The sequence below is a fragment of the Elgaria multicarinata genome, chromosome 1 (genome assembly GCF_023053635.1).
Source record: "Elgaria multicarinata webbii isolate HBS135686 ecotype San Diego chromosome 1, rElgMul1.1.pri, whole genome shotgun sequence".
Classification (NCBI taxonomy): domain Eukaryota; kingdom Metazoa; phylum Chordata; class Lepidosauria; order Squamata; family Anguidae; genus Elgaria; species Elgaria multicarinata.
The window spans coordinates 42,218,809-42,230,815 of record NC_086171.1 but is presented as its reverse complement, the minus strand read 5'-3'; the positions used below and the strand labels follow the sequence as shown (position 1 = coordinate 42,230,815).

General features: G+C 40.2%; 1 protein-coding gene across 2 annotated transcripts in view; it reads left to right on the top strand.

Moving 5' to 3' along the window:
* VPS50 (VPS50 subunit of EARP/GARPII complex) overlaps positions 1–11,565 on the top strand; it is an 86,303-nt gene extending 74,738 nt beyond the window's left edge. For both annotated transcript variants that reach the window (XM_063126663.1, XM_063126654.1), the window contains exons 23-28: positions 3,932–4,080; positions 6,406–6,502; positions 6,732–6,890; positions 8,398–8,519; positions 9,592–9,781; positions 11,409–11,565. In XM_063126663.1, coding sequence (XP_062982733.1) covers positions 3,932–4,080; positions 6,406–6,502; positions 6,732–6,890; positions 8,398–8,519; positions 9,592–9,781; positions 11,409–11,528 — 837 coding nt within the window. In that variant the 3' untranslated portion in view covers positions 11,529–11,565. The remainder of the gene's footprint in view (positions 1–3,931; positions 4,081–6,405; positions 6,503–6,731; positions 6,891–8,397; positions 8,520–9,591; positions 9,782–11,408) is intronic.
* The last annotated feature ends 442 nt before the right edge of the window (positions 11,566–12,007 follow it).

Sequence of the window (12,007 nt, the reverse complement as noted above, 5' to 3'; positions counted from 1 at the left end):
GTCATAGACTTCCTGCTGTCATGGGTTTGAAGGCTCAGTGGCATTCCTGCCCAGCATCACGAAGCTCCCAAACTTGACTGATGTTAGCACCTGAATTCTGACCATCAACTGTAAATTAGGAAAAGAACCACCAAACTTCACTTCTCTCCAGGGAATGATGCCTCATTCAGAATGACCCTTGTTGCCTGTAGGGACCTTGCAGAGATGGGAAGAGGAAGCACGGAGGCTGTAATAGCAAACTTAGCTCTCCCAACAGTGTAGCTCTAGAAAATCTTTCCAAAAAGGATTTGTACATTATCTAAGGTGTAATAACTCCTCCTTCCCATGGAGAAAGCAATCAAGGAGACAAGGGCATGCTCAGCAACTTGCCCACTCCCTGGAATTGTCTCAGCAGCTGGAATTCTCCATTGAATTGTGTCTAACCCCAGAGACGAAACAATTTCTGATTTTTCCAATGGAATCACAAGATCAGCAACCACCCTCTTTCCCTTCTGACCGAGACTAAATTTGAGGCGTTCACTTTGATATAAAGTTTGGGCATTCATTGTGATACAAAGTTTCAAGGAGCAAAGAAGAAAAATTGGAGGGGGTGAGAGAACCCTTTCAGATTTTTAATGGAATAAGTAAAATAATATTTAAGTAAAATATTAACAGAAGACAGTGTGAGTCCCAGTATTATCAATTAAGACTGTAGGATGCATAGCATCTCCCTGCAGTGCAAGTTGGGGGAAGTTCAGTAAAGTTAGGGTGACCATATGGAAAGGAGGACTGGGCTCCTGAGTCTTTAACAGTTGCGTTGAAGAGGGACTTTCAGCAGGTGTCATTTGTATGCATGCAGCAACTGGTGAAATTCCCTCTTCATCACAACAGTTAAAGCTGCAGGAGCTCTGCCCTCTTGATCAGATACAAAAGAGGGCAGGGCTCCTGCAGCTTTAACTGTTGTGATGAAGAGGGAATTTCACCAGGTGCTGCATGCATACACATGGCTCCTGCTGAAATACCCTTTTCTATGCAACTGTTAAAGATACAGGAGCCCTGTCCTCCGTTCCATATGGTCACCCTAGTAAAGTAGGAAGGAACAGCTTGAACATTGCCTCTTTTCATCACAAAAGCATGTGCTGCAATCTCACGGGCGGAGGCATAAGTGTAACTCATGATTTTATTCACAGTGGCCCAGCTTGCTGTACGAAAATTATAGCTGAACCTGAATCCACCAAGGACAAAACACCCCTGCCGTATTTTAAATTACAATCTTCCGTTTGACTCTGGGCTTCCGTTTTTCACAAACCTGTTTCTTGGTGTATGTAATACAAACAGTGAATGGACTGAACATTACAAAATGTAGTACTGGCCATAGAGAATCCTCCCTCCCTCTCTAATATAATCTTTTATTACTTTTTTGTTTCATTTTGAATTTTCACTTTTTTCTTTTAAAATGCCTGTGTTTATGCATGAGCAGACCAAATGTTCTTGCACTGATTTGCTGGTCACTGGAAAGGTGTTTCGTTATGAATTACATTCTACTTTTAATATATAAATATCCTTTTAGCTTAAAAGTTGACTGACATGGAACAAAGAGAGCTGTCTCTGGGCACAGATTCCCTGGCGAGCTTTCCCCAGCAACCATCCCTTTGTCCTGAATCCCTTGCTTGTTTCTTATTCCCCTTGCATGCTTTGATGTGTTTTTCTTTAATGTTATTTTTTATAGGGCACAGCTTTCCATCTTCTTAATGTGCAGGAGAGACAGCAAAGCATTGCTTTTGATGAGGTGTTTGCTGCAATAAATACTTCGGAAAATATAGTTGCTAAGAGAAGGTCGCATATATATTGCTGAGGGAAAATCTAGAAGTTAAAGCAATTAAATCTTCAGGCCCAGTTATTCTCGATTCAAGCCTGCATGGCGGAACATTGAGTTTGCTAGGTTTCACTAGGTTTGTGCCAGAAGGTGTTCCCTCACTTTGCATGACACAACAGCCCACCATGGCTTAATTTAGCCATGAGGGCTGTTGTGTCAAGTTGTGCTGGCACCTGCAAGTGCTGTTTTTACATGGTGCCCATGGGCACCCACACTGGCTGTGTCATATGAACCCATCACTGTGCATTGTTTGAAGGGATAGACGATCCTCAAATAACTCTAAAACAAATTATGGGCTGTTTGAGGGTTGTTTACCCCCTCAAACAACCTGTGACATCAAATTTGCATGGCACAGCAAGCTATACATGCACCACCACCCCTTGCATATTCAAAATGGTGGCTGGAGTGTTCCATTAAGCCTCATGAGGAAATTAACCCACAGTAGTTTAGTGTTACGGGCAAACAGCCCTATAATCTGGTAGTACTTCCAGGTAGAAAGCTCCTAACCCTAACAAGACCTTGTAGAGCTATTCAATCTTTTCTTAACTGATTTTTTGTGTTGAAAGAAAAGCGATGAAAGAAGCAGTGGTAAAACCCTGGGGGGGGTGGGGGCTACAAGTCTAAGGTGATGTCATCTGTGAATAAGGCAGAGGAATTGCAGGATAAGAACCCTAATCTGAAAGGACCCTATGTTTCATTAAATGGGAGTTTTTCCATTCATAGTCATCATAGAGAATAACAAACATCCAACCTCTTCCATTGAACAGTCACTCTACCTGTTGCTGTAAGAGTTGTCTGATGTCACCCTCACTTTTATCCCTTTGCTGTTTTTGAAGTATGGTTGATATATTGCCCACTTGGTGGAACTTTAGTCAAATTTTCTAGGATACCTGAGGATTTTGACTCTCGCTAGTAATTGGCGCTTATGTTCTTCACACGTTAATGTAGTCCTGTGGAAACTCTCGAAAGGAATTTGTAATGTGGCCTTGTGACATCTGCTATCCAAAGAAAAAACAGTTCTAAGAAAACTATTGGGGGAGTCTAGGCGATTGTGGAATGAAGCAGCAATTCGGATCCCCACCATATCCATTCTTTATGGTCAAAACAGTGGTTAAAATGGGTCTCTATGTGACATCTGCTTCGGTTGCACATTCAGCAGTATATCTAGAAAATAAGACATGCTTGGAAGCTTTCAATCTGATCTGCGTTTCCATTTAATTGTGGATGTAGGTGTAAAAAGAAAGGTGGTGGTTGACTTTATCAAAATCTTACTGTTATAAATCAATCGTATTACCTTTTGAGTCATCTCATGTTGTAGGAAAGCATTATTTTATTTGTTCCGAAAGCTTTTCTTTCTGTAATATTGGCAGTTTCATATAACTTATTTATACTAATTTCCTACAACATCAAGCATTTTATTTGCCCTGGGCAATGGGGAACCATTGAGTACCCGAGTGCATGATGAATCTTCATCAGCTATGATGGATGGATTCCAGTCAGGTTTCTCTAAGTATTCATTTGAATAACATGAAAATGAGAGTTCAGCAAAAATAGGAATATCTACAGAACAAAGCCAAGAAGCAATTGCTAAAAAAAGCAAATAAATGCGCGCATATATATATATATATATATATATATATATATATATATATATGCGGTGCTTGTGAAATGTAAAAATGTAATAGCTCAGAAGATGGATTCCTTGATTATCTGTAAACCAGCTATCGGATTGAAATTGAATAGTATAAGGTTCCTGTGAGTGGTAGTGCACAGGCTAACTTTGCTACCTCTGGAGATGGGGAGCTGTCTTATTAATTATGCTTCTCACATCTCAGGCCTCCTTGCGTTAGAAGCCCATTGAAGCGTGTGAGTTCTTGCGGTCTGCCTGCTGGAAACTAAAATGGAAGCAATGCTGTGTGTGTGTGTTTTGAACTTTGGTCCCCAGAAGGATCTACTTTGCAATTTATATCCAGCTGAATGGAAATGAGATGCGCCCGTTTCTATTGCTTTAATACCTTAGCTTTGCTCATGATGTGTCAGTTGCTCTAACCCCTCCTCCTCTCCTCGTTGTTGCAGGAGGTCTCCTCGGATGCTGCTGGAACTCTGACTGCCATTGAAGAAAGAAAGGAGAAAGTTCCAATCCCACATCTCAGTCAACTTGTCGTCTTGACAACAGGCAGCACTCTGTATGGCTTGGCAGAGAGAGTGGTAGCCACAGAATCCTTGTGCGTTAAGAACTGTCAACCCACCTTTCCTTCTGCTTCCTGAGAGCAAATGCAAGGACACACCAACTAATTATTCTGGACACCTCCTAATTAATTTTGATTAGGTTTCCCTTGCGATTGTTCTGTTAAACCACTTTAGGCCATTTCCACAGTACTAGCTTTCTACCAGTAGCCATGACACATCGTGCCAGTGGTTCATCTTTCTGCAGTGGCATTGATGCAAGGGGGAGTGTTATTCCAAATAATAATTGCAATAGCTTGTTGGTTTATTTGACTCTCCAAGGATAAATCTCACAGAAAGGAGGCACTGTGCTAAGCCTACATGTGAGAGGACACAGATACCAGAATAAAAATAAAACCTTTACTAAGTGAAGATAGCAAACAGAACAAGACAGCATGGTAGTATAAGATGCAAGACTGCAAAGTAAGATGACATGGCATGCAAGGCCGAATAAGTCCCCACACAAAACAAAAATAAAAAGGAACAAGTCTGTCTTCACTGGAAGTAAGGAAAACAGATAGAAGAAAGAGACAAGGCCCTCCTCTACCATACCTAGGAACAGAAATCTAAGTTGAATGTATAGTTGTGGCCAGTGGCAGTGTGAGAGCAGGGAACCTTTTGACTGGTGATATATGCTTCATGACACATTAGCTAAGCACACCTAAGTTCTAAACAGTTACTTCAACTTTAAAGTCTACATGATGGTTTTCACCCCTCCCCCTCCTCCTCCCCCTCCTTGTCTGCTGCTGCTGCTGCTGCTGCTGCTGCTGTTGCTTCTTCTTCTTCTTCTTCTTCTTCTTCTTCTTCTTCTTCTTCTTCTTCTTCTTCTTCTTCTTCTTCTTCTTCTTCTTCAGCTTAAAGTCAAGGTAGTGTGAAGTACAAGAAAGATCTAACAGGGCACAGAAGGCAAAGGAAGGAAGAAGGGAGTGAGAAGAGAAAATATACCCTGTACTGAACACTCAGTATCAAATTAATGAATCTTCAAGAATACATATATGACATGGGAATTATTTATGTATTGTTTTGGGGATTTTTATCCTGCCCTTCAAACAAATTCTCAAGGCAGCTTCCACAAAATCATAACTGATACAACACAGACTCCAAGTGATACCCTTAACAAGGTTAAACTAGGGGTTTGTAGCGCATACTGTACCAAAACATCTTAGAGCCCAGACTTCTTGTCTTAGCAGATGCTTAAAATGATTTCCTTCTCTGCACTTCTGGGTCCCTTTGACCTAAAGGCATCTCTTATTCTTAGGAGAAAACAGTGAAGCTACCACAAAGGTCTGCGTGAGTTGAGCATTTAAATACGAGAAATAAGAGTAGTATTAGACCTGCTCTTGAGCCATGGCTCACATCCTCATGAGAGAGTACCATTCCATTTCAGTCAACCTAAAATGCCTGAGCTGCTCTAGCTATTCGCAGTTGTTTGATTGTGTTGCCAACAGCGTTGCCAACTGTCGCTTGTCTTTGCCAAACATTTCTCTTTAGTTTTCTAAACTCTTCCTTTCAATATGTTATTTAGATTTGTGTGTGTCTGTGTGTGTGTGTGTGTGTGTGTGCACGCATGTCCGTAGCAAACGAGACAGTCTTTTAATTTAGAAATGATTTGCCAATACTTTGTAACTGAGATAAAGCACTGGCACCATTGGGAGTTTTCCCGCAGAGTGCATATTTCCTTTCAAAAGGGAAATTAGTTAAGAACATAAGAACAGCCCTGCTGAATTGGGCTGAAAGTCTATCTAGTTTAGCATTATGTTCCCCACCATTTAGGTAATTTTAGACTGTGAACCTAATGGTCCTACGGGAGCAGTTTTTTTTAGATATATTATGTATTACTTCACTTATTTTAAAATGTGGCAAGCCAGTCCCACTATGTCTGGGCACCCTCATGCTCATTCTGCTGAGTGTGGGGGCCTGGTCTTGGGTTCCAAAGCCCAGCTCTGACAGTGTCTCTGTTTCCCACAGTGGACAGCCAGATGCCTATGGGGGGAAGCCCACAAGCAGGCATGGAGGCAACAGCCCTCTCTTGCTGTTGTTCCCCAGCAATTGGTATTCATGCACGGCACCTTTGATCCTGACTAGTAGGCACTGATAGACTTATCCATTGAAATTTGACTAATCCTCCTTTAAAGCCATTTAAGCTAGTGCCCATCACAGGAGAACTTGGGTGTTGGATCTGCAAGATAGGATATTGACATCCTTCTCGTTTTAAGCTGAGGTTTTCATACTTTCACTGTCTGTCTGCTGCAAAACAGTCACTCTCTCTCTCTAATGTCTTGTATCTGGGTTGGGCACAATGGATTTTCTGTTTTGTTTCTCAGGGTATTTTTAGCTGAACAGTTTGAGCACCTCCAATCTCATCTTGACGCTGTAATGCCTCCAGCCAAGAAACCTTTTCTTCAGCAGTTCTACTCACAGGTCAGGATTTTGCACAAATTCACTGGCCCTGTCCAGAAGATACCTTAAACCACAGTGGTTAAGGCAAGATGTGGTTTAAGGTGTCTTCTGAACAGGGCCATAGTTGTTTTCATGAATGACAATACCAACACACAGCATGATGTGTTGTGTGTTTTTTTTTAATGATTTTTTACCTTAGTAAGAAAAATGCTATTAATTGAACTAAGTTCTGTTTAACTTTGTCTTCCAGACGGTTTCAACAGCCAGTGAACTGCGTAAACCTATATACTGGATTGTAGCTGCTAAAGCAATTGATTATGAACAGATGCTACTTCTAATGGCAAATGTGAAATGGGATGTAAAGGAAATCATGTCGCAACACAATATTTATGTAGATTCCCTTTTAAAAGTAAATATATTTTTCTTGCTCTGTATTTAAATGACCTAACAAAGGGAGAAATTATTTCTGAAACTGCTTTGTTGTTGTACTCCATGCAACACATCCTTACTCGGATGCTCTGCTCCATCCAGTTTTTTATTGGTCTTGTAAAAGCTAAAAAATGCATATTTGTTTATCCATTATTAAAGCTGAAGGCTTGTGAGTCACGTGCCAACAGTGAATGGAAAAGGCGTTCACAGGAGTTCATTCCAGGCCGTGAATTGGGATATATCTTGAACAAGGACACTCTGGAATTCTGTTAGTTGGGAATGTGAAAGCCTGTCACATATGACAGCACAGAGAGAAGAAAAGCCACACTTAATTTAATTAATAGTCAGTGTTGCCAGGATCTGGTCAGATTGACCTTGAGTAGTAATCTGCTGTCATTTCCTTCTGTCTTTTAGTTTCCATTTCATTATGAGTTTCTGTCAATCTGCTAAAGAACCTCAGTGTTCCCAGACTTACTTAAGAACATTAGTCCATTAAGAGTGCAATCCTAAGCATGTTTACGCAGAAGTCAGTCCCATTGCTTTTAGTTGGGCTTACTCCCTAGTAACTGTGCATAGGGTTGCAACCTTTGTATTATATTTTCTTTGCATTTCTTGGACAAGTGGCACGGACAGTGAGATATGTGGGTTAATTTTGCCAAATAGTCAACATATGTCTTGGTCAGTTTCATTTGCTACCATGTAGGCTTTTAGTCCAGGCTAATACTTCCCATGTTAATGCTTAACGAAAGCAAAACTTATAGGGACATAGAATCCAATGTTCAACTATGCCCAACTGTAAAAGAAACATAGTTAGAATATGTGCATGTATGCATTTAATGAAGTTTATATAATTCAACTAGGGATGGACAAATCCTGCTGCTTCTGGTTCAGTACTAATCTGCATTTACTTGGTATCCACATTTGTGCAGCAGCATTAGACCTGTAGTTCCCAATAGAAGTGCAACCCAGGATGTTTCCACATTTGGGCAGGCCAGCACAGCATGAACCAAATTTATGAACTACTTAATTGGTGCCTGTGCCTGAGACCCTTGAACACATCTGCCAGTCACAGTTGACAATATTAAGCTAGATGGAGTCTGACCTGGTATAAGGCAGCTTCCTAATGTGACCTGGAGTGAGATAGGATCCAACCCATATGGATCCCAACATGGAATTCTACGACCCTCCCCATTCCCCCCATTTTGCTACAGTTTCCAAACCAAGATCTAGTTCAGCCACTGAATTCTAGATGATTTGGGACCCTGGTGGCAATCCTCATAATAACCATAAATAATGAGTTGATTTCTAATGAGATCATTTCTTATGATTTGTACAGTTCTTATTGTGTGACTGTACTTTATTTATTTATTTCATTTCTATGCTGCTGAATAGCCAAAGCTCTCTGGGTGGTTCAAAGTAATTATCTTGGTGGTTCACCTCTGCTTAGCTGTGCTTACGTGACTAATATGTCCTTTACATTTTATTAGGAATTTGAACAGTTTAACAGGAGGATGAATGAGGTTTCGAAGAGAGTACGTATTCCATTGCCAGTGTCAAATATTCTTTGGGAACACTGTATACGACTAGCTAATAGAACTATTGTGGAAGGGTAAGTAGATGATGATACCCGTTCCAAAGAGAAACACCTTAATCCACGGGGAGCAACCTGGGGCCCTTCAGATGTTTTGGATTACAACTGCCATAATTCTCCACAATTGGCCGTGCTAGCTGTGGCTAGTGAGAATTGTAATCTAAAAGATCTGTTGCACATGGTTCACCCACAGCTCTTTTCTTATGATGCCCTAAAATTTGGATGACGTGGCTCTAGTTTAGAGGTGTTGGGATTGAGCATGTTCTACCTTAATCTTGAGGTTGATAGTCTTGCAGTTCTGTGCAAGTTCTACAGTAATAACACCAGTTTATCAACTGTTTATTAATACAGTCCGTGAACTGAGCTGAAGCATATACCTGCTGCACATTGGTGAGGATATTATTTGTTAGTGAAAACGCTTCCCTCTTCATTTTGTTTCTGGGGGAAAACTGCTGCCCCTCAGACTTCTTCTGACATTACTTTTTAGGTCATAAAAAAAGGAGAAACGGGTTCTCAGGATGCAAATAAGTTATTTTCACGAGGCCTAACGCGTTTCGGCCTGTACTTTATTCAAAGGACTTCCTAAGGGGGTTGTTAGAAGATAATGTCTGCAGAATTTCCTCACCATAGATTATCACAGGAGACAATTACCTTGCTAGAGGGAATTCTGCAGACATTATTTTCTAACAATCCCCTGAGGAAGGTGTTTGAATAAAGTATAGGCCGAAATACATTGGTCTTCCTGAAAATAAATTATTTGCATCCTGAGAACCTGTTTCTCCTTTTTTCTGACCTGGCTTTGATGCTCTCCTCCTTTTGTTTTTGATATTACTTTTTAGCTACGCAGACATTTATAAATACACAAGTATTAACATCACTTTAGACTGTTGAAATACATTCCAGATTCACTCCCTAGATGCACACTCAGGAGCTAAACCATTCCTGTCCCAAACAGTATTCCAATAGCAACCAACGCTTCCCTGGTATCTTTTAACTGCACCTTACACTGAATGGTCTACAAAGATCAGAACATCAAAGTAACTGCCAGGCAGCCATGAGCACTTCGTTATCTCCTGCTTCTCTGTCTTAGTTATGCGAATGTCAAGAAGTGTAGCAATGAGGGCCGTGCCTTGATGCAGCTGGACTTCCAGCAATTTCTAATGAAGCTGGAGAAGCTCACAGATATTAGACCTATTCCAGATAAGGAATTTGTTGAGACCTACATCAAAGCGTACTATTTGACGGAAAATGACATGGAACGCTGGATCAAGGAACACAGGGTAAGGACTCATCTTTGGTACCTCTCATGGGATGGGATTTGTGGGGACTGGGAGTATGCCTGAAGCAACAACATAGCCCATGTAGTCAGTTCTTGTCTAACCCTTCAAATGGCTTCATGAAAATGAATCTGTCTTCTGTTGGCATAAGACTTAATCAGTCCTCTTTAGGAGACTTGTTCCTGGAGTTTGGAGCCACCCATTACACTGGTATCTACTGGTGGGGGAGAGGGGAGACTTTCAGCATGGTTTAGTGTGTTGAACTTAGTAGGCATAAAGGCTTCTGAGCCTATTCTGTGGCTGGCAAATTATACAAACCATATTGCGTAGTCATCCAAAGAAATGGTTGGGCTCCTCATTTTATGTGCCTGTGATGATGTGCTTGGGGAGAGATTCTGGGTGGTACTAGGCTACGAAGGACACCATCTGCTGCACCAAAGGAGCCTTGGAAACCAAATGAATTGGATATGCCAGAACTGTGTTTAGCTTTTCTCACTCAACGAGACCTCTGAGGCAAACAGTGCACAGACGCACCAAAGGTCACCGATTAATCATCTGAGCGCAAGTCAAAAATTAAGCTGTAAATTTTAATCCCTGTCTTTGCATATATATTTTTTAACCTTGGATAATAAAAGCCAAAAAGTTTTCAGAAGCATAAGGTGCAAATCTTGTTGTAGCCTCTTTTCTTTTTCCAAATAGCCTATGCCAGAACCTGAATAGTTAATGTTAGATGTGGGACTCTTTGTGTGTATGTGTGTGTGCGCGCTATTTTTGTACATCCCTCATTCACAGTTTGTAAACAATAATGTTGGAGTCGCCTTCATGCTCACCATATACTGGTTGGAACGATACATTTGCAATTAAAAAACTTCCAAATGATTCCGTGATTCTGGATTACTCGCCATCTGGTTAGACATTTGCTTTTCTTGGATCTGAGTAAACCCAATTTGAGAGCATTTCCACCCTTCTCCCTTACCCAAGGGAAACGTTGAAAGCTTTACCTCTGTTAAATAATCATTCAAACATTCTGGCAGTGTCGAAAGGAAGAGAGAGCTCTGTTTAAATAGGCAGCTCATTTCAATGCTTTTGTAGGATTTAACAATTACTTTTTTTCTATATACTGCCTACAAAATTCACATTTATTTTCATCCAATACAGTATTACTAATTTGCACTCAAATCCTTTATGTGCATTGGTAATGTGAGCAGAAGCACTGAAAATAGATTTGTTGAAACAACATATATATTTTAGTGTGTTTTCATAGTTGTTTTTAGTCCTAACCAGTGTCACATATTTTTCCTTGAAGAATGGAAAATAAATTTGAGATACCTTAAGATGTTTAAACATTCATGGAATTGCATTCCATCCAGCATTTGACTAAAATTGTGAGTGCTTTCCCATTATAATCTGTCACACTTGTAGCCAAATGTCCTTTGAAGCTTCACTGCCACAAACAGTATTCACACTTGGCTTTCAGTAGTTCATCTAGAAGTAAGCAGGTTCTGTCTTTGGTAAAAAAAAATTACTTATTTTTCTTTAAAAATGTACTACATTTTTTTTTTTTTTGGAGAGGGGGGAACCTTTATTTTGTTTGTTTGGAAGTAAAATGTGATTTGCTTTCTTTGGCCAGGAATATTCCACCAAGCAACTGACTAATCTGGTGAATGTTTGTCTGGGAACTCACATCAACAAAAAAGCAAAGCAGAAACTATTAGCAGCTATTGATGACATAGATCGACCTAAGAGATAATTGGAGAGAGGTTCCAGTCTTGTGTTGGCTTTTTTTTTTTTTAAACCATGTGAACATGTGAAGAAATCTCTCATGGACTACTTACTGAAGGGGTTTGGTTAAATGGAAAAAGTGTGTATCCTTTTCTTATTGGCGTTGAAGACACTTTGAAATCAGTGTGTGGTCTTCTCAAATGAAATTTTTATACTGTCTCTTTTGTGTTTCTTTTGTTGTTAAGAGGGCACTATTTTACCATTTGGGGATGTATATTTTCCTTAATTGTGTATTATATATATATATATGTGTGTGTATGTATGTATGGCTAATCAAAATTGGAAGGAAACTGGCTGAGATAATATATTTAGTTGGTGGTTTTATGTTTTATTTTAATTTGCCTTTTTGTAAAAGGAGTCTGAATGTGGTAGTTCTCCCTTCTGTGCTCCGAAGAAGGTTATGAGTCCATATAAAGAGGAGAACCTTGTACAGAGTCTTCAGATTAT